The 21,482-nt window shown below is 30.8% G+C and overlaps 5 protein-coding genes across 7 annotated transcripts; 3 read left to right on the top strand and 2 right to left on the bottom strand.

Moving 5' to 3' along the window:
- Nucleotides 1–384: 384 nt before the first annotated feature.
- CstF64 (cleavage stimulation factor subunit 2 CstF64) lies at nucleotides 385–5,121 on the top strand. 3 transcript variants are annotated; one of them, XM_085207659.1, is made up of 11 exons: nucleotides 385–588; nucleotides 664–932; nucleotides 1,061–1,186; nucleotides 1,537–1,644; nucleotides 1,760–1,853; nucleotides 2,531–2,590; nucleotides 2,751–2,907; nucleotides 3,507–3,539; nucleotides 3,944–4,044; nucleotides 4,507–4,586; nucleotides 4,908–5,121. In XM_085207659.1, exons 1-11 carry the CDS (start codon nucleotides 525–527, stop codon nucleotides 5,028–5,030), a joined length of 1,215 nt encoding a protein of 404 aa, XP_085063785.1. In that variant the 5' UTR covers nucleotides 385–524; the 3' UTR covers nucleotides 5,031–5,121. The 3 variants fall into 3 exon arrangements, with proteins under 3 accessions (XP_085063785.1, XP_085063787.1, XP_085063786.1); XM_085207660.1 differs by lacking the exon at nucleotides 3,507–3,539 and having other exon boundaries at nucleotides 387–588; XM_085207661.1 differs by lacking the exons at nucleotides 3,507–3,539; nucleotides 3,944–4,044; nucleotides 4,507–4,586; nucleotides 4,908–5,121 and adding an exon at nucleotides 2,969–3,073 and having other exon boundaries at nucleotides 2,751–2,933.
- Nucleotides 5,122–5,971: 850 nt separating this feature from the next.
- On the top strand, nucleotides 5,972–12,703 carry CREG (Cellular Repressor of E1A-stimulated Genes). The gene is made up of 6 exons (XM_085207509.1): nucleotides 5,972–6,130; nucleotides 6,589–6,797; nucleotides 8,251–8,405; nucleotides 8,848–8,967; nucleotides 10,773–10,854; nucleotides 12,313–12,703. The coding sequence occupies exons 2-6, from the start codon at nucleotides 6,599–6,601 to the stop codon at nucleotides 12,480–12,482; spliced, it is 726 nt and encodes a 241-aa protein (XP_085063635.1). The 5' UTR covers nucleotides 5,972–6,130; nucleotides 6,589–6,598; the 3' UTR covers nucleotides 12,483–12,703.
- Nucleotides 12,704–12,933: 230 nt separating this feature from the next.
- LOC146540023 (golgin-45) lies at nucleotides 12,934–16,333 on the bottom strand. The gene is made up of 6 exons (XM_085207508.1): nucleotides 16,192–16,333; nucleotides 15,615–16,117; nucleotides 15,141–15,278; nucleotides 14,620–14,681; nucleotides 13,918–14,287; nucleotides 12,934–13,607 (listed from the first exon to the last, which is right to left on the bottom strand). Exons 1-6 carry the CDS (start codon nucleotides 16,217–16,219, stop codon nucleotides 13,467–13,469), a joined length of 1,242 nt encoding a protein of 413 aa, XP_085063634.1. The 5' UTR covers nucleotides 16,220–16,333; the 3' UTR covers nucleotides 12,934–13,466.
- On the bottom strand, nucleotides 16,192–19,171 carry Grx3 (Glutaredoxin 3). Its single transcript, XM_085207510.1, has 4 exons — nucleotides 18,920–19,171; nucleotides 18,515–18,683; nucleotides 17,881–18,143; nucleotides 16,192–17,481 (listed from the first exon to the last, which is right to left on the bottom strand). Exons 1-4 carry the CDS (start codon nucleotides 18,967–18,969, stop codon nucleotides 17,304–17,306), a joined length of 660 nt encoding a protein of 219 aa, XP_085063636.1. The 5' UTR covers nucleotides 18,970–19,171; the 3' UTR covers nucleotides 16,192–17,303.
- Nucleotides 19,172–19,511: 340 nt separating this feature from the next.
- Nucleotides 19,512–21,287, top strand: Pfdn5 (prefoldin 5). Its single transcript, XM_085207569.1, has 3 exons — nucleotides 19,512–19,748; nucleotides 19,840–20,049; nucleotides 20,597–21,287. Exons 1-3 carry the CDS (start codon nucleotides 19,647–19,649, stop codon nucleotides 20,768–20,770), a joined length of 486 nt encoding a protein of 161 aa, XP_085063695.1. The 5' UTR covers nucleotides 19,512–19,646; the 3' UTR covers nucleotides 20,771–21,287.
- The last annotated feature ends 195 nt before the right edge of the window (nucleotides 21,288–21,482 follow it).

Here is a 21,482-nt window from a genome sequence, read left to right as displayed (position 1 = left end):
TGAATCGGGTAGTGAATTATTATTTAATAATACTTTATTATACTAACATATGTTCACTCAAAAAAACCCGGCGTACCGGTTACCGTTAACACTAGGTTCCCAGGATTCCTACCATGCTCTATGTGGGATACAACCTAAAGTTAACAAAATATTTAAAACTAAAATATTCAATACTAATGGTATGAAATGTATACTAAAAAGATACATGCAATAAAATACGTAAAAATATTACGCAAGCGCAACCTACAAATATTATAATAAAAACTTAACGTATAGGATAGGTTATTTTTACTTTTTTACATTTACATTTTATTTTTGCCATTTGAATTATCTGTTTAAAAATGTTAGTAGAACTGGCAGCACTGGTACCTTGAGGGGTTTGATGAATAAATGTGTTCTGTGGGCTTGATTGAGGTTTGACCAAAAGTAAAACTAAAAGTAGTGCTAGTGACAGAACTGACAGATATTTCGGAAAAACTATCAAACACTGTTGTTATTAAAAGTTTATATTAAAAATCCTAAAAATGGACAAAAGTAAAGAAAAAGAAGAACAGAGTATCATGGATAAATCCATGAGATCTGTATTCGGTAATAACAACAAATTTTCGTTTTATTTTTATTGTACTTTTGAAACCGCTAATTCTTACATTTCTATCATTTTAGTTGGAAATATACCTTATGAAGCAACGGAAGAGAAATTAAAAGATATTTTTAGTGAAGTTGGCCCAGTATTGTCTTTTAAACTTGTATTCGACCGGGAGACAGGTAAACCAAAAGGTTATGGGTTCTGTGAATACAAAGATCAGGAAACTGCACTGAGTGCTATGAGAAATCTTAACGGCTATGAAATTGGTGGTCGTTCACTTAGAGTTGACAATGCTTGTACAGAGAAATCTCGAATGGAAATGCAAGCATTGATGCAAGGACCTCAGGTATACAGCAATATTTTTAAAAGTACATTGTTACTTATTAGTTTTATTTTTGCACTCTGATTCCTCAACTCACATACTCCTGTTATATATGGGTAATGAAATTAATTTTGTTTTTTCATAATTTACAGATAGAAAACCCTTATGGAGATCCTGTTGATCCTGATAAAGCACCAGAAGCTATAAGTAAAGCTGTAGCTACATTACCCCCAGAACAAATGTTTGAGTTAATGAAACAAATGAAACTTTGTATTCAGGTTGTTATGTCTAATTTAAATATTGCATTTATTCACCTCCTCCTTTTTACTTAGCAGTGTGAAGAGCTCAAAGCAGTGATTTATGATAGTGTGTAGGTTTAGGTGTGTCTGAAATACATGTTAACACTCCTCTTCACTGTTAGAGTTCCTCTCTTTATCAACACAAACTAGCTGACTAGTGCCACCTTCAAAGTAGGAAGGAGTTTTAATAAAATATGAAATGTTTGGCATATAAATAGCTAAAGAAATCTTTTTCGCTTATGTTAAAATCGTGGTAATAGTTTGATATATGTATTAGTACATATGTATCAAATTGATTACATTACTTATTCTATAAATTATATTTTCAGAATAACCCAACTGAAGCAAGGAACATGTTGCTTCAAAATCCACAACTTGCTTATGCTCTTTTACAAGCTCAAGTGATAATGAGAATTGTTGACCCAGCAACTGCAGTCGTGAGTATTTTTTAGCTTTACTTTTTGAATATAGTCACGCTTAGAGTCACACTCTTGTGCCTGTGCGCCACAAAGGCCTCAGTTCCAATATTAATTAATGATTCATATTTTGCAGACTATGCTCCATCCCAGCAACCCGGTACCCCCCATTCTACAGCCCGGCATGGATAAGGCATCTAATAGCTACATGCCAAGCACTCAGCAACCAGGTAATTTAATGATATCATCTATTTAAAAAACTATGAGTTTTATATTGAGTGAACACAGATACTCGGCACTCGAGTAGATCTTTTTTTTTTAGATAACTCTTCCATTTTTATGTAGTTGAAGACAATAGTAATGTTGAAGCATTTCTAGAACTGGATGTCATTTTACATTTATGTTTTTAATGGTATACAAATTATCAAAATGTTTTTACAATTTTCATAGATGATTTGCATTCTCTACTGTATGAAATAAAATAAAGGTCGATTTTGTATTTTTTTACATTTTCAAATATAGAGATTTGTTAATTAGAAGCCAGTGCAGCTTTCTCACGCTAATCAGGCTAGACCCTTTCCGATGCCGTTTATTTTTATGAATAATGTCATCATTATTATCTATTCTCTCTTGCCAGAATAGATAATAGAACTATATTTTTTTTAGATATTTTACTCCTATTTATCTTAGCTAAGGAAAGAAAAATATTTTAAATTAATTAGTTAGTTAGAAATTTTATTTAAATCATAATTGAGACAGCAATGTACTGTATGCACAATGATAGTTTTATTCACACTCATGAGAATGAACATTTTAAAAATATGTAATAATATTCAGATATTGCTATTATAAAATATTTTAAAATTTATTTTTTTATCTATATAAAGTGTTTCATAATTAATTTCAGTGCAACCACCACCGATGCTGAACAATCCACCACCTGTGCCTCCACAAAATCAATATGCCCGTAAGTATATATTTTTTTCTTTTCATTTATCAGTGAAAATGATAATATTAGAACAAGTGAATAAAGTGGTATATTTGGGAAGTATGTTCAGAAGAAATGGAAGGTACGAGGCGGAAAGCTAAAAAAAACACTTATTATATTTTTATTATCCTACAACCAGAGCGCCCACCAATGCCCATACAAAACATGAACAACGCAGGCATGGACGTGGATCTGCGTAACTCTAGGCCGCCTCTCCTGGATCAAGACATGCGGAGTTTACCTCCGCACCCCACTCATGTGCCTCCACCGGCGCCTGTCCCTCATAATGCTGATGCGTATGTATTGATATCATTATTATTTAGTTAGTTATTTTTGATTGAGTTATCAAAAATCTAGGCTATTGTGGCGCAGTAGGACAACATCTCACTCAACGCGGTGGTTGCGTGTTTGATCCCCACTGGTGGTATATATAATTTTCATTTACTCATTTTGCCTAGACAAAGAGTGGTTTATGCGAGAAAAAATAATACAATCTCAATTATAATGACATATTTAAAAATTAAGTATTTTTTGTAATTAAAATTCAAAATTATAACTTAAATTATTAAAATGATGTGTTTTGCAAATATGTTATAAAAATTATATAATAGATATTTTTCCTATAATAGATAAATTCCTAGACTCAATAATATTTTATTTGTCATCTTGTTGTTTTGGCACAAAAACCATACAAATGACTCAAAACTGTAAAATTTCGTCTAATAAGTTAATATATTGTTTAGATAAATTATACGTGTTTTTGCTTAAGCATTGCTAATCATGATAGTTCGGATAAGCAGTTGTCTGTTTATTTGATATTGGGATTATCGACTCTGTAGTGTATTTTTAATTAAGGCTTAAAAGATTTTTGGTTATAATTACTAACATTTTTAAGATCTGCCCAACAAACGGAGAGTAATGATAATGTGTAAGTCTTTTACATATAAGTAGTAAATGTTTTTTGGCTCATACATCCTTTTAATTTATATGTTATTTAACTCTTATATACATATGCTGTAAAGGACCTGTATGACATTATCTTATTTTTCTATTCATGGATGTTCTTCTCCAATTTTTTTTTATTCAAATTATCCTGTATTCAACTCATGCAAAAATTTTACCTTAAATAATTTTGAATATTTTTTTGTATTTGCTTATAAAATGCTTAGGCATTTTCTATGGATTTAACTTGTTTCATATTTTTAAAAATGCAATAAGTTTATTTGCTTCTAAATGTTATTAGTTCGTTTATTTGATGTTTTTTAAAATGTTAATATATTTTTATTTCTTTATGTTATACAAGCAAATTATACAATAATATTTTTTTATTAGATCATTCCCGCGTGATCCGCGTCTTGCCAATATGCAGAACTTTAACTCAGATCCTCGAGTACGTCCTAATGACCCTCGAAACCAACCGAAGATGCCACCACGTGAGTATAAATGTGTTTTTTTATAACTTCATGCCTATGCATAACCCTCATATAACAGGGTAGGCAGAAGGAAGCTAGTGTTAAGACTCTCTTTTCCTATAATAAATGTCCCTATGTGTGACCTCACATCCACACATGTCGACATCGATACGTCTTAACCGATATCCACACATGTGATCTCACATCTACACATGTGATGTCATATTCACACATATGATCCGACACTTACAATGTAATCGCACATCCACACCTGTTGAGGACCATTTACCTAACATCGAAATACTACCGAAACGGGGACCTCGACATTTTGTACCTGTACGCTTCTTGTGGAATAAGCTTAATCTTATCAAGTAATTGACAGATATCATTTAAATTTTTAAATATTGTCTTTGCTATTTTAATATAATATAATATAGTTTTGCTTGGTTTTTCATAATAATAATAATAATAATTTTTATGTAGAAATGCCACCCGGAATGCCCAGCATGGCGCAAGCGAGGACTATACAAGGAATACCATCTGGTGCATCAGACCAAGAAAAGGTATGTAAAGTTTATTTTTTGAATGATCACTATATTTAAATTGAGGCCGCTGTGACGCAGCCGCACAGTGTCTTTAAACACGGTGCTTTGCTAATTAGTTCCCCTTTTGAGGAATTATTTATTGTCATTTCCTCGTTCTGGTAACAAAATATAACGCGGCGTTGAGTTCTGCCACTCAACACGCAATATCACGAAATTTGAGCGGATAGTGAAAAATTGAGTATCTTAATTGGTTATCTCTGCTGCGTGATACAGCGTGAAAAAATATATATTAAAATCATTTGCCCTTTTTAAATCAATCATTAAATTATTATGTTTCAGGCTGCCCTTATTATGCAAGTGTTGCAACTATCAGACGAGCAAATTGCATTACTACCGCCAGAACAACGCGCGAGTATTCTTATGCTGAAAGAGCAAATCGCGAAGAGCACTCAACAGCGCTGATACTTTTTTATATTTGATATTTAGTAAATAAGCAACATGTCAAGAATTAGAAATAAATTTTTATGGTCAATAAATAAAATGTATTCTATGACGATGTCTATTATTTAGTAATATTCAATTAATTTAATCAAACAAAAAAAATCAAATTGATAGTCAGACTCATCTTCTGCTACATTAGTAAGAGAAATTGCATGCTGAGTACTGCACTTTGACTTCTTATCGCAGCGAGGGTATAAAAATATTCCCCTCGTGGAATTCGAATCCACGACTGTCGCGTTTAGTCATACGGTGTCGTACTACAACACGACGGTCCTATTATTAAAGGTACTGACGGAATTTTGCGTCTTAAAAGATGAAGAGATCAAAGGTCAAATCTCATTATAAATATATTTTTTTATTTTATTTGTAATGAGGGCTTTTCAGAATGTTTCCTTAAATTGTGGTGTGTATTAGTATTAAACGCGTAATATTCAAAGATACACCAATACTGTGAGAAGTAATAAGAAAAAAGATCAATTTACATAATAAGTTACTTAACGTTTTGCACTGTGTCTCTTCTGTTAATAAATGTCGATCATCATTTTATCTAACATTAATATTAAATATCTTTTCTCTAGAGATGCTATAACTATGCTAATTTATATCTAGCGTAGCGTAGCTATTGAATTTTAATGACAAAATCTTGCGTCACTCAACTCCATTCATGTGCACCGTGCATTATTTTGTTCTATAACATTAAGTTATAACCACAAACATGCATAAAAAGGAATTAATTGTTGACTGCTTTAATTTTAAAAAGAAGAAAAAAAATATTAAGCGATTTTTCAAATACGCGCCAAGATGACATATCTTTGTCAAATATTTTTTATTTATGGTATCATTATAATCTCGTTAATCGTAATGGTAACTTCGCTTTCTAGATTTGATGATATTTAAAAAAATTGTTATGTCAAACGCATGACAAACAGTTGTCTATTTCCTTCTCATTTAGTTGTTTGGCGCGCTTGCCGACTTCCGTTTTAAAGGAGAGTCGTGTGCGCTGCTAGATTATTTGCCAAAAATATTTTGGCAGTGTTTTGTACCTTTATTTTTGTATAAATGTAAGTAATATAATATTTAATTATTATCTCAATATTTTCTGACCAAATGTAAAGCTATTTATTCAACGTCAAACAAAGTTAATTAATTGACTTTTGTTTTTTTAAATAAAAGTAGAGTTTATAGTAGTAAATACATCAAACAAAAGGAAAGAGATCATGGTACTTAAAAAAGCTAAGATTTTTTAAAAAGCAATAAATTACTGAATTCGAGCAATGTTTAATATTGACTGTGAATCTATTTATATTCGTGTATAAATTATAATTTTATACATTGTATTATAATATGTAATAATCACAACGTGCATGTTTTTTTCGTGTCTTAAACTTCATTGTAGTTTTATTTTCGTGAGTATAAATGATAATTATAGCTTATGAGGAAAAGATTAAAGAAAATTACTTCAAGTAATTAAGAATCAATTTTTGAATAAAAAAATATTAAAAAGAATGTTTGCCTCTAGATTATACACGATGTGGAAGTTATTTATATTGACCTTATGTGCTATGTGCTTTTATGGAGAATCCAAGTACAGTTCAGAGCGGAAGAACAATTGGGTTCACAACGATTCCGAGAATGAAATTGCAACGCGAAAACCGAATCACCAAGAGGCCAGTCCTCCAGACCATACAAAATTAGTTGCAATGGCGAGATATGTCTTACATAATTGTGGTAAGAAGCACATTTTGACAGCTTATAATTAATTACGTTACTTTAACGATTTTGTTTAAAAAATAAAATAAAAATATCGCTATGTACCTAATATATATTTTTTAATTTACATTATCTTACAATGTGTTGTTTATATGCTATTTGTTATGGTAGAGAAATATAATACAGTGGCGTAGCTAGGGTATTTGCTGCCCGGTGCGGATTAGGAGATTTGATGTCCTTTAAAATGGTCTAAGGTCTAAAAAAAAAAACAAAGTGATCGTCGACTTTGATGAGTTCTAAAAAAAAAACGTGATCGTCAAATTTGATGAGTTCTAAAAAAAGACGTGATCGTCGACTTTGATGCCCCTTTCCTTTTGACGCCCGGTGCGGGTTAGGGGACTTGATGCCCTTTAAAATGGTCTAAAGTCTAAAAAACAAAGTAATCGTCGACTTTGATGCCCCTTTTCCTTTTGATGCCCGGTGCGACCGCACCGCTCGCACCCCCCTAGCTAAGCCACTGATATAATAAAATAAAATGTATTGTTGTTTTAAGAGCAAAATAAAGAACATTAGTGTGAGCAGTGAGACTTTCTGTTTAACAACAATATTTATAAAGTTTTTAGTGTGCTTACGAAAAGCGCAATATGAAACAAGAACTGTTTAACCATGCTCCATGCGGTAATGCCCTACACGATCTTGTCTTCGTCGACACTGCGTTTTCCACTTTCCGTTGAATTTTCGAGACAAATATCATCATGTTGAGTGGAAGAACTCAATGCCCCACTCTTATTACCAGAGCGGGGAAAATGAAAATAACTCATTCGCCCGAGTTGGAATCGAACCTACAACAGTTACGTTTAGTCAGACGTTGTGCCGAGGCACTTTGACGGCCTCAATGATTTTTTTTACTTTGGTAAAATTTCTCTAAACTAGGTATTTAAATTGATCCGACTTTGATAACAGATGAAGATGTTCTAAAACTATGTTAAAAATATCGGATTTACATGTGAAAATAAAATAAGTAAAATATTTATGTAATATTTATTATTGTTTCTCATTTTATATTAATTATCAGTCGTTAAGTAAACTTGAACTTTAAACTCGCGACTTTTACGTCTGGAAACTGTCTAAACGCCACTAACCACTGATTGTTAGCTACGTCGAAAATCTTATACGATTGTTACAGTAAAACTTATTGATATTGTTAGAATCTATACATAGAGATTTTTACGAATTTCCACTACCCAAAATTTTTTTACTCAGAACTTTTAAAATTTTCTAAAAAGTATTTTTTTTTTGCTAAATATATCACAAGTGTATAAGAATTTCGTCATACCTTGATTAGAACGTAAGGCTTAGTGGTTAGAGCGTTTGGACGTTTTACAAGAGTCGCGGGTTGAAAACATTCAAATTTGTTTACTTTTCTAAAAACAGTATTTCTCATTTGTTAAAAAATTCTCATAATTTTCAGATTGGGCATCAATAGCAACAATTTCCGTGTTGCCAGGCATCAATGGTTTTCCATTTTCTAATGTTAAATCCGTTGTGGACGGATCTATGGCGAATTCCACCGGTATACCATATTTTTATATGTCACCTTTAGATTTTACAGCGAGAGACTTATCGGTAAGTTATTTTAATTAGGTTATCTTTTGACTTTAAATTATCAGGCAATTTTTTTTATTATATTTTTTGGCTATAATTATAAATGAAATTTAGCAATTTAAATAATGTTTAAATAAAATTTTGCATTGTCATCTAAATAAAATAATACAATTGTTATTAGAGTTAGAGGCCGTTGTGGCACAGGGGCATATAAGTGCGACTGTAAATGCTACGATTGTGGGTACAATTTTCTCTCAGGGTAATGAAATATTTAATTTAATTTCTTGTCTCTGGTAACCACTCCGCCAGTCAACATGCAATACCTCGAGAATTTGGCGGAAAGTAGGGAACAGTGTCTTAACACTAAGCTCTCAGGATTCCCTGTTTATTTATTCATTAAAATTCTAAAAGATATAAGAAGTGATTACATAACCTAATAGTAAGTAAAAAAATATTTTTGCAGAAAAATAGTAGAGCTACAATATTAGTTTCCCTCGAAGAAACTAGATATTGCGAAAATCAAAAATGGGATCCCGAAGACCCGAGATGTACAAGACTGATGCTATCTGGAAAAATGAAGAAAGTGAGTTTTGATTTATATATATACTTATACATACGTATAGTAACGAGTCGGTCACCGAGTTGTGGCTTTGTTCTTATTTACTTGTTAGAATGCAACGCCCGTTTTAGTTGTTAGAGACTCCTTGTTTTTATACATCAAACTTCAAAAAGAAAATAATTTTAGTTCTTCACTTAACAAAAATATTCTATTAATATCTTGATATCTAATAATAATAAAGTACTGTTGAGTTTAATGCGTCGCGTTGTATTATCACAGAAGACATGCATTTGTGCTGTCAATTACTTAGGTATATTAATATTTAAGCTAGTACCTAATATAATTTTGTCTTTTTGGCAAATGTATCTACCTACTACATTATTTCTAAAGACAGCAAAACTTCACATTGTTAAATATTAAAATATTATAGTAGACTCTTCAACCATTCACGTTATGTTAAGATTTTTAATATTAAATACGATGTTTAACTGCATACTCTATATGCTGCAAAAAGTAATAGTTTCTTGTTCTATATAAGGACGCTACATGCTTTATTAAATATCTATAATCGGGGAATTACCAATAGCCATCATAAATATTTTCTTAAGTGGACTAAGACATAGAGGCCGTTCATTGTGGATCAATACAACGCTTGAATAAACGTGATGATTGTGGGTTCAATGCTCATTCAGGGGGAATAAATTAATATCTTTACACTAACAATATGAAACTGAAAAAAGATAGGCATAAAGAATAATTAAATCTTCCCTATAAATCTCTATAAATTGAATCATTTTATTTCATAAGATTTTTAACACATATTGGATATTTCAAAAACAATAAGCAATTTTTAGCCAAGTTCAAAATGTCAGACCTGTGTAAAGTATGTTTATCTTAACGATATTTACATTAGATTAGTGGTACGCTTATATTCGCACGTCTCCGTTATCATTGTTATCTATATATTGATTGTATTAAGTAAGTACCTATTAATACATGCTTTGTTATAAATAAAGATTGTGTAACACTGAAAGCTAATATTTACTGTAATTTGTTGGATATACGATTCCTATTGTTTTTTTACATTTTTTGCCTCTCTTAAGTAGGTATTATCAAAGTAGAAGTAAGGAAAATATGTTCTCCACTTTCTATTCTTTGTCTACGAGTGGCAGATTTCTACGTAGTTACATTATATCTAATTTGAATGGAGACATTAAAATATTTTTCTATACATCCAACTCAAGGATTTGAATTGAAGATAGAATCCACACTATCATACAGTGTACCTGTACAATCGAACATAACTACTATGGATATATTTTACCTTATATTATTTGCATACTAAGAACATTCTTAAAAAAATAAATAAGTTTTAGTAACAAAACAAAACCGGTGAGACAAGCTAACACTCACTGGCAAGCCGACATTCTTACTCAAATGTCACATTGAAACGTATATTTACAATGCACTTAGCTGTCCTGTCGAGTAACAAATTACATTAAATGGCGTGAAAATAAATAAAAAAGCAGCATCACGCTTTTTCCCGCATAGCAGGGTAGACAGAGGGAAATCCCCGTTTTAACATTTCACGTTGAATGGCGGAACCTAACATAGCGTTGTTCTATCACCAGAGCATGATGGAAATGAAAATAAGTCATTCCCTCGAGTGGGAATCGAACGAAAATCCATCGCGTTTAGTCATATACGCTATCCCACTGCGCCCACCAATGGATACCTATATTAGTAATATATTTTTATAATGAAACTTTGTTAAACCGATTTTTTTTGTTGAGCAGTCGCTTAAACGTGAATAATAAATTATATTACAGGTCAAAGAGGGCGCCCCTGAATACAATTTCGCGAAGGCCGCTCTATTTGAACGACACCCGGCGATGGCGAATTTCCCACCAGGTGTGTATTTAATTTATATATTTAGCACGTAGTTACTTAAATATTAAATAGTTATCAGTAATATTCTATGTAATAAAAAATATATAGGGGAATTGTGCTTAAGATGACATACTTTTTGTTTGAAGACAAATATTTCAAATAAATAAAGTCATCTGAGAACAGCATATTGCGTATACTATTATATATTTCATAATCAACGAAATTATTTTAGTTTCAGAACAATCATCTTTCAAACATCATAAAAACAAACAAAAATCGCACTTAGGTCGACCAGTGTAAGACGACATATCTACAGGGTAAAATGACATACTTAGTATGTGGCATAAAAACGCCATCATTATTTGTCGAGTATAGTTCACAAATAAATAGTTTCTTCATTGCTGGGGGGCTTTTAAACAGTATTAAGGCCAGATTCATACATGTTGCAAATTTTATGAGGTTGGATTCCGTTATCAGTCACTTCCTTTTCCAAAAGGGAAATAAGCTTCGTCACTTGCGGCTATTGAATGCCCTTACTCTAGCAGCCTTATCCATGTCTTCTTGTGACCAATATATATTCATTTGTAATTGCCAGGCATTTTGTCGGTAAAGCAAAAAAAATTCATCGATTCTATTTATAAGGGTAAGATAGTATGTTATCTTATACTCACGTTTTGTATGTCATCTTACCCAATAGATATATGAATTTAATTTTAACCGTTGTGACAAAAGGTTATAGGTTAGGATGCGCTTTTAGCGTTAGTTGTGTCATATAATAATCCTATTTTACATTTATTATTAGTTCAAATAGAAAATCTTTATCTTACATATCTTTTCACCATCAAGCGAAAGCGAAAGAAAAATTTGTTGCAATTGAAAATAACGAAAACATGAATTACTTGCCCACCTGCATTCACTTTCAGCCATACTGAATTTAAGCACTACCTACATCTACAGACGCTCTCTAAAACGTCACAAGTTCGCACTTAGCGCTAATAGTTTCATCAATATTGGTAGTGTGTCATCTTATCATAGTATGCCATCTTGAGCACAATTCCCCTACATTAAAACAAAACGTCGCGGAAACGTCGTATTCCCACTAGGTGTAATGAAATATTTTATATTTTAATTTTCTCGCTCTGTTGACAAAGGAAGGTAAGTAAGGAACAGAGTGTCTTAACACTAGGGTTCCCTAGTTTCCTCTGCCTAATCAGCTATGTGCGGGACGTACATCGTGACACCAAAAACAAACAATAATCTATTTAGCAACGCACGCGCGGCTTCACCCTCTTAAAGTTACAATATTATTACATACATTATAATTATGTGTCATTCAGATATGTAAGCTACATTACTGGAAAGTTTCATCTAAATTAGTTCAGTAGTGTTTGCGTGATTTTGGAACACCGTCCCCAAAAATTTTAACATTTACAATATCAATAGAATGAGTAAATTTATTAACATTAAATTTCCCAACAGATCACAACTGGTTTATTGCTAAAATGAAAATCGCCCAAATCGCAATGGTCGATTGGTTCGGCGGCGCCAAGTACGTCCCCGTGCGGGACTACCTCTCATACAACTATACCGGCACCGAAATGTTGAATTATCACAACCAATTAATGCATAAAGGGGATTTAAATGTTTAAAAATATAAATTTATTCTTTATTAAATGTAAATAGTACTTATGTATTCTTTTTATATACTTACTTTTTCCTTTTTGTTTAATGTTCTTTTAAAAGTCTAATGCTGTTTCTGCTTTAAATGTATATATTAGTTTTTCATGTTTTATGTATAAAATAATTGAATTGGCTATTGATTGAATTATTATGTTTTGTTTAATAAATAATATTTCTATAATCAATTGTATTTCCTTTTTTTATTTATTTACGTAACAACTAACGTTACTATTGATGTGTAAAATAAATATATTATACGGAAAATAAAACTGCTTACATAATTCAAAGAAATATCTTGTAAGATATTTCTTCCTCTGCCTACCCTGCTGTGTGCGGGATACAGCGTGAAGCTGATTTATTTTTATCTTGTAAGATATTCATAGTAAATTAGCATGATTGAACATTTTCAAATAAAACATATTTATTGGGTAAGGAAGAAATATTATATCCATTTATTATAATTGAACCATTAAAAATATCTTAATGTTAACCAATAACCAGTTAAATATACACAAATAAATATTCACTCTCATGGGTACATGATGTTATTTTCTATATTAATTATAATAAAGCAAAATTTAATAAATAATATCGTGAATACACTTATTATAAATAAGTAATTATAAATATTAAATTGAACATCCATAATAAAAACGTAGGCAAGGAATGTATTAGTATAAGTGTTGACATTTTTTCGAATTTGTTAGAAAATTTTGTGCAAATTTGAGCAATTTTATTGATTTTAAAATATCAAATTATAATAAAACATTTATTTGCTAGATAAATATTTATGGGCCGTCACCCAACCGCACCCTACCCTAACGCTGCTACTGGTCTTCAATTTAGTCACTTAATTATTTATTTTTGGTTATAATTTCATTTATAATACGTATTTAAATTATCTAAAAGTAAAAGAATATAATATACAAAGTAAGGTACATTTTAATAAATAATTATAACAACTGCACTTTCCCATTGCAGTGCACGCAGGAAGCGACCGGTGGTGACACGTCACTCTTGTTGTAGGCGTGATGCACTAGAGCATTGACGGGTTCTTCATTTACTTTTTTTACTTCAAACGGCATTGCCATTACCTAAAAAGATGATAAATAATTATTTGAATTCTCTATTTAATTGAATTGAATTTTCTATTCATAAATGTAAATACATTTAATAGTAGATGTGACTAGTGTTCAAGACACACCGTTCCACATGCGTTGCTCAATTTTTGAGAAATTGTGTATTATATGACAAAATTCAATACTGCTACTTCTTGCCAGGGTGGGTAAATGAATAATAATAATTCGAGTAGGATTCGAACCCACATCTGTCGCGGTAACAGACAGAAACTGAGCCACAACAGCCTCAATTAATATATATATAAATATAAAAAACATCTCTCACCTGTTCAGCAAATCTCTCAGCCTCAGTATTAGTTGATAACGAATCTAAATGACTAACATCCTGCTTGTCCATAGAACTACTAATGTTCTCGGACAATTTTAAATTAGTCGACGCCAAATCCAGTACATTACCAGAATGAGGCATTGTTGTATTAAAATTAAGTTTCCCAATCGGTCTGTTTCCCATATTTTCTGATATGGCAATACTTTCCAACCAGTTTTCGTGTAGACTATACAAGTTTTTGTATGTGCATATCAATAGATCTCTCATTCTACATCTTTCGTCCAGTAATTGTTTCACTGCTTGTTGCAAGTTTATTGTTTTTTCGTTTAACACTTTCTTGCACACGGCCAATTCTTCGATCATTAGACTTGAAAAGAAAATAATAATATGGATTTGTAGGGTAATTATTATTTTTTAGCTTTACACTGTATCCCTCACATAGCAGGGTAGGCAGAGGGAACCTGGGAATTTAGTCTTAAAACAGTCCATTTTCATTAAGTCACTTTTGTTCCCCACTTTTCGCCGAAATTTGAAGCATTGCATGTTAAGTGGAGATTAACCCCGCTCATTGCCTGATTACAAGAGTGAGAAAATTATTCGTATTTATTAAATATTTTATTTTACCGAGTAGGAATTGAACCCACAATCTATTATCATTGTGGCTATTTATAAAATAAATATATGTACATAATAATTTACCTGCTAGCTAGAAATTTACTTCTCCACACTTCACACTGACCAGCAAGCCATTCTGTTTGTTCCTTTAAATATGTTCAAATATTGATTAAAAATTTACATAGAGCTGAAAATTTTGTTTAGAACTGGTTGAAAATATTTTTTTTTTATTATGTATTGGACAGTCCATTTGTCGAGAAAGGCCTAGCCTATATAAAATATAGCCTCATATTGCCCACTGTACCAGTTGAAGTACCTGAAGGACTTATTATGTGCAATCTGTTATGCACAATTCTTTATTCATTATTTTATAATAAATATGCAACAGTAGTGTGACTGCAAACACAATGGTTGTGGGTTCAGTTCCCGCTAAGGGAAATAAATAAATTTTCATTTAGTCACTCTTGTAACAAGACAAAGCACAGCAACATGTCACACACAACATGCAATGTCTTGAAAATTAGGCGGTATGCTATATATAAAAAGACATTGGCCGGTATGCTATATATATCGGACTGCTATATGCAAAAAAGAAGCTAATATACCTGATGAGTGGACAAATGTTGTGCGGAGTTTATTAGGGCATTGGCCAAGTGTTTCTTATCCTCATTGAGAGACTGCACTTGGAATTCCAAATCTTCACCCATTGAAGCTACTAACATTGTTTTGAGTTCTTTGTTCACCTATGTTTTAATAAAAAGTAATATATATCAATTTATTCATTTTTATAAATAAATCTTATTACAATAATATGCATGTATGTATTACAATAATAAAATTTACTGTTTAGTAAATGCAATGGCAGATAAAGTGTGGTGTTGAGTCCCTCAACTTGTTTATAAATTGGGCAGAAAGCAGATTTTTCTGCAAACATGAGGTTAATTCTGTTAGCCCTATTGGCTTTTTTTTTTGGCGGGCGATACCACGATCAGGTCATTAGTTGTAACATAATATATTTTTTTATTTATTTATATATATAAACCTTAACCTAGTACAATAATTATCAATATAAATTATACCTGTGCTTGTTGTTTTAATTGTTCCTTTAAATTTTCATTTTCTTTAGACAGTTCATCTAATTTTCTCTGCATTTCTGTATTTTCTTTTTGTTTATCTAGATCCACATCAGATTTATCACTGCATGAAGTTAATTTATTTCGTGGTTTATATTCATTTATGTTAGTATCCATTTTGGACATTTGAGAAATAAGAGTGTTTATGTCCATATGATTTTTAGATTTTTTATTCCCTTTAGGAACACAGTTTGAAGTCATTGGCTTAACAGCCCCTGGATAAGGCTCATAAGGAACAAATTTAGGATTTTTTGAATATATATGAGAACTTTTTTTTTCGGAAGTAATGATTTTGGTTGGATAAATTTGCACTAAACGACCAGGAAGCAATGTTTCTTTGGTATTCACCTTTGTAAGTACAGGTTTAGATTCCAACTTGTTTCTATTTTCGCTAACAGTTTCATCTGATTCCATTCCATCGCCTGCAGTCCTTATTTTATTCATTATTTCTACAAGAAAATCACAAACATAAACAAATAATTCGAGATTCAAAACAAGTGATAACGATTAAGTATGTACTTACTATAATTAAACGATATTAAGGTATCCATGTCACAAATTCTGTAATTAGCTATTAAAATATATGTAAAGTAATTAAAGGGAATCTTTAATAAAACTGGAATTGATAACAATTAAGAATTAGAAAACTTTGTTACTGACTGACAAGTGACAACTACCTACGTTCGCTTTTCATGGCAGATGACAATTGACAAAATTATATTGTCAATGTTAGTTAAAAAAAAACAGAAAAGCCATAGATGAAAAATGCTAATTTGTACCAGAATGAAAAACTTACAGTACGTACGGTGTTTATATTGAAAAAGACAATTATCAGTTAGAGTATATAAATACTTAATGTTTTCATTTCCTTGCTCTGGTAACGAGATGAAGCGCGGCGTCGAGTTCCACAACTCAACACACAATGCAGAATTCGGCGGAAAGTGGAGAATGGAAGTGTTTTAATGGGAACGGAGTGTCCTAAGACAAGTTTCCCGGGATCTCTCTGCCACTATGGACAGTTATTTCGCATATAGCAGGGTATTGCCATGTGCGATATTCCAAATGACTGTCCTTTTAGGTTTACAAGTCTCGCACTTGGTACGAGCAGTAACATGCACTGCTCGTATCTATATTTTTTTTCAGCTTCACGCTGTATCCCGCACAAAGCAGGAGAGGGAACCTAATATTAAGACGTTCTCCAGTTTTCGCCGGATTCTGGTGGCATTGCGTGTTGAGTGGCGAAACTCAACGACGCGTTATACCAGACACTAGAGCGAAGAAATGAAAATATAAATTTAAATAAATATTACATTTCCTTGAGTGGGGATTGAACTATACAACCAGTTGCGTGCCCATGCGCAACGACTGGCCAAAAATTAAGTAATAAATCATCGCCGCCACCATAACGATGATCATAATTTACTTTAAAAATATATAAGGATCTAAAGAATATTATATTGTATACTTTAAAAAAAGATAGCAATGGACAACATGTATGTTATTTTTTTAAATATTAATATATATTTTGATTATAATGTCATTTATAGTCAAATTATTAAATTATTAATATGGTATTTAAGAAAAAGGTTTTATTTTTATAAATAAAAAATTAAGCTACACAACATTGAAGCACTCTTAGGCATTTAGCGTAGACTCAAATTCTCCGCTAGCTTGTAATTCTTTAATTATATCAAGTCCTCCAACCAGCTCTCCTTTAACATATAGTTGAGGATATGTTGGCCAGTCTGAATATGTCTTCAACCCTTGACGCACCTCTTCATCAGTTAGAATATCAAATGTTTCATATTGAACTCTAAGGAAACAAGACAAAAATATATTTAGAAAATATTAAAATTTGAATGTAGCATATACCTTTTAAGTGCACTAGAAAAATATTTATCATCAGAAAAACATTTATCTAAATATGATTAATAGGCAAGTAAAACATCTGCATATTGAATATTCAAAATTTTTGGTAGGGAATACAAAAGAAGGCAGAAAAATATTTAGATAAAGAATAAAACTTATAAAGGTCCAAGGGCTTTAGCCATTTGAGCCATATTATGTTCTTATCAAGCTATGTTGAAATTCTTATTTTCATGGTTAGTGCATTTTTCAAATAAATAATTTCTGAGCATTTTACTTTTTTAGTGTTATTCCACACTTAGGAAAGAAAAATACTTTTAAGAAATCATAAAAATTCTATGCATACCCAGTGCCATTGAGAATTTGAACAAGAGTTCTACTAAATCCACATCTTGGAGCATCTCTTGTGCCTTTCATAAAAACCATTACATTATGTCTATTTATAAGTGCTTTAAGTCTATTCTCTAAGGATTCTTTTGGTGCTCCGATCAGATCTCCTTTGCCACATTGAGATTTGACTTTAGAAGTTATTTGTGCGGCATCAGCTCCATCAACTCTGTCAACTTGGGAACCATTTTTAAATAAAATAACTGTTGGAACTGAATCAACCTTAAAAAAAAGCAATATGTAAATATCATTACAAATGATCAAGTTAGTAATGTTACGTTAATATAATGAGGCTATTGCAGCTCAGTAGCACAGCATCTGAGTGTAAACACAACAGTTTTGGATTTGATTCCCATTGGAAATTAATTATTTTCATATCCTCGAGTTACTCCACTCAACAAACAATGCCTAGAAAATTTGGTGGAAAGTAGAGAATGGAAGGTCTTAACATTAAGTTCCTTCTGTCTACTGTGCTATATATAAAATACAGTGTGAAGCTTAAAAAAGTTATATAATAGAAAAATTTGATAGAATTATAAATTTAGTGAATTGATGGATATTATGATAAACATTCAACATTAAAGAATACATACTTTATATTTTAATGAGATTTCTGACAGATGTTCTGCATCACATACACCAAATTTACTATTACTAGATTGGACCTCGGGTAGTTTTAGAAGTTCCTTTAAAACTTCTGTTACTGGACCACACTGGTCTGCCCAATCTGCTGAGAAATGCACCACTGATAAAGTCGGTGATCTGAAAGTTATTAAATTATTTTGGATACAATATAATATATATGTACCATTTAATATAATTGCAGTCATTATTTTTTTTATTACTTATTCAAAATAATCTAAATATTAATAATTTAATTTAGATATTAACTTTTTAAAATTAATAACTAAAAATGTTATTTACCTATTAAAGTTAAGTAATTATCCGTATAACAACGAATTGTTTTTTTAATTAAAATATAAAATAGTCGTACGTACCGTATAAAGGTCGTGAAATTATCTACAGTATCAATGATAGTGACCGACATTTTATATAGGTTATATTGTATAACGTTTAAATATTTAATATTAAATTGTCTTAATTATATAAAGAATTATATGAAGTGGATCATAACATTCATTGAATTACTTTCGACAAAAGAGGTAAATATAAAATTGTAACTTCAAGCACTTCTCCGTCGAAACTCGAAAACTACGATTTTTGTGTCATTCAAAAATGACAAGATGTAATACAGATAATACAGATAAAAGAATAATATGTTTCCATATATCGTATCATAGAAATTACGAAATACGAGTCGGACGTACCAATCACACGAGGTACGAATTACAAAAATTAACTAAATTATCTTTACATATTTATGGACTAATATTTTATGAAATGATCAAAAAGTACAAGATTGTTATTTTGTTTTTATTTTTTACTATTAATAATAATTCGAAAATTGGGTATTTATATAAATTTTCGAATTATTTACATACTTTTTTTTAAATAAGTTAAAATATATATGATATGTTGCCAGGGTATTTATAATATTATATATTATTATATTAGTATTGGCAGCCCTAAACGAGAATCTCAGATCAAAGATTTTTGAAGTGTTTCGTTCGCCGGAGAGGTTACAATAATGCATTGTGTATAAAAATAATTGATAAACGTATTATATTTCATTAGTCGCGTTTAAAATTACAATTTTTTTACAAAATGGCAACGATTTCTTCAGCTCCTGCTCCTGGAATGCATCAAATCGATCTTTCTAAGCTAAATATTCACCAGTTGGCCAAATTGAAACAGCAATTAGATCAAGTAAGAATGTTAAATTATAAAATATATAAAAGTTATTCTTTTCCTGATTAGTTACATTATTGAGACCATTACTTTAATTTTTTTTTTGTAGGAAATAAATGTGTTTCAAGACTCTTTACAAACTTTAAAAATAGCTCAAGGCAAATTTGTGGAATCTGGAGAGAGTGTTGAGAAGATAACACCAGAATCAAAGGGAAAGACCATTCTTGTACCTCTCACTGGCTCAATGTATGTGCCTGGTGTAATAGCTGACTCAGAGAATGTTATTATAGATATTGGAACTGGATATTATGCAAAGAAAGTAAGTAATACTAGAAGATTCTTTTAAATATATACATAGGAACACCACTGAATTTCACCTTCGACTGTTCGTTTCCATCAGTTGCTAACTGCTATGAGAATTTGCATCACCCCACACTCCACTTCAAAATGTGTCTTCAAATTCTGCAATAAATGTGGCCAGCCTACTATAATTTCAATTTGTTTGACCTAAAATTAAACTAGGTCCTCTGTTTTGAATTCGGATTTCAGATTTCTTCATTTCAAATTCAGAAATATTCAAGCATAGCCCTCTGTAATTTTCTGAGTGACCATAAACTGGTTGATCAGTTGTATCATTATTGTGCACATTTTGGCATATTAAATTAATTACTTCCAAATTTTTTGTTTATATTTAGTAAAATATAAACACAAAATTTCTTATAAATTGGTCTAAATATTTAGATGCAGTAGGGATGACAAACACATACAGAATAATTAAATCTATATAATATTATTGTCATAGCAATAAATGAATATGTTTTGTATAAAATTATACACTCTTTATAATTATTAACAAATACTTGCAGGATATTGAAGGTGCAAAAGATTATTTCAAACGAAAAGTACAATTTGTAACAGAACAAATGGAAAAAATCCAAGTTTTGGGGATTGAGAAGTCTAAAGCCCGAGATGCCATTATGATGATGATGGAAATGAAGGCTCAGGCTCAAGCACAGGCACAAAAGTCGTCCACATCATAACAAAGACTATATTTTGTAGTAATTATTTTGCGCTTAAAATACACTTCTATTATAATTTCTTTCAAATTTTTGTCCTTATAAGGCTTTTATGTTAGCCCCTTTGATTTTTTTATATTTATGTTAAATCTGCACATTGGTATATTTATTTCACTACTAGACATAAATTGGCATCCTAATGTATTAAAATATGGTCATTATTTATTTTCCTTTTATTTTTAACTTTATATGTATACTTATTTCATTGATTTTTTAAAAATTGGTAGTTGTTAATATTAAACTTAATTAGATTATTTATTTGAAAGTACTACGTTACAATAGGATTTCCTATTGTAACTACATGTTCTGAATTTCATAATTTTATATTAATCAAAAATAATATTATTCAGTGTGCAGATAAAGTAACATTATTGTTTAATTATGAACTTGTCAATAACAATTGAATACTGCAAAGTTTATGTTGGCTATTAAAAAAAATCACATGTGAATGAAAACTTTGATTAAAATATTTAATGACCTATACATTTTTTTATCTAAATCCCTGAGCTTAAAAATAATTTTGTTTTTAAATATTAATATTCTTTTTCAAAACGAATGTAAAAGTAAGTTATGTGATGTAATAAAATTTGTAAGGAGCTTTCAATAGGTAAGGAGGGGCCTCCTTACCTATTTAAAATTTTAATATCTAATTATTAAGAAAACGGACAAAATGTAC

Source organism: Heliconius melpomene, chromosome 3, assembly GCF_056956725.1.
Source record: "Heliconius melpomene rosina isolate 202511_hmr_F chromosome 3, ASM5695672v1, whole genome shotgun sequence".
Classification (NCBI taxonomy): Eukaryota; Metazoa; Arthropoda; class Insecta; order Lepidoptera; family Nymphalidae; genus Heliconius; species Heliconius melpomene.
Note: the sequence above shows the minus strand (reverse complement) of the source record. Positions and strands in the feature narration are given on the sequence as shown.

Excerpts from the sequence above, each read along its gene's own strand:
- CstF64 (XM_085207659.1), top strand. The coding sequence starts at position 525 with ATGGACAAAAGTAAAGAAAAAGAAGAACAGAGTATCATGGATAAATCC. Across the intron at positions 1,187-1,536 it reads AAATGAAACTTTGTATTCAG|AATAACCCAACTGAAGCAAG; the intron begins GTTGTTATGTCT and ends TTATATTTTCAG. Across the intron at positions 4,587-4,907 it reads GTGCATCAGACCAAGAAAAG|GCTGCCCTTATTATGCAAGT; the intron begins GTATGTAAAGTT and ends ATTATGTTTCAG.
- LOC146540023 (XM_085207508.1), bottom strand. The coding sequence starts at position 16,219 with ATGGATACCTTAATATCGTTTAATTATA. Across the intron at positions 15,279-15,614 it reads AATTAAAACAACAAGCACAG|GTGAACAAAGAACTCAAAAC; the intron begins GTATAATTTATA and ends ATTAAAACATAG. Across the intron at positions 14,288-14,619 it reads AGTAAATTTCTAGCTAGCAG|TCTAATGATCGAAGAATTGG; the intron begins GTAAATTATTAT and ends TTTCTTTTCAAG.
- CREG (XM_085207509.1), top strand. The coding sequence starts at position 6,599 with ATGTGGAAGTTATTTATATTGACCTTATGTGCTATGTGCTTTTATGGA. Across the intron at positions 6,798-8,250 it reads ATATGTCTTACATAATTGTG|ATTGGGCATCAATAGCAACA; the intron begins GTAAGAAGCACA and ends CATAATTTTCAG. Across the intron at positions 8,968-10,772 it reads TATCTGGAAAAATGAAGAAA|GTCAAAGAGGGCGCCCCTGA; the intron begins GTGAGTTTTGAT and ends ATTATATTACAG.
- Grx3 (XM_085207510.1), bottom strand. The coding sequence starts at position 18,969 with ATGTCGGTCACTATCATTGATACTGTAGATAATTTCACGACCTTTATA. Across the intron at positions 18,144-18,514 it reads AAATCTCATTAAAATATAAA|GTTGATTCAGTTCCAACAGT; the intron begins GTATGTATTCTT and ends CTTTTTTTTAAG. Across the intron at positions 17,482-17,880 it reads CAAATTCTCAATGGCACTGG|AGTTCAATATGAAACATTTG; the intron begins GTATGCATAGAA and ends TTGTTTCCTTAG.
- Pfdn5 (XM_085207569.1), top strand. The coding sequence starts at position 19,647 with ATGGCAACGATTTCTTCAGCTCCTGCTCCTGGAATGCATCAAATCGAT. Across the intron at positions 19,749-19,839 it reads TGAAACAGCAATTAGATCAA|GAAATAAATGTGTTTCAAGA; the intron begins GTAAGAATGTTA and ends TTTTTTTTGTAG. Across the intron at positions 20,050-20,596 it reads CTGGATATTATGCAAAGAAA|GATATTGAAGGTGCAAAAGA; the intron begins GTAAGTAATACT and ends AAATACTTGCAG.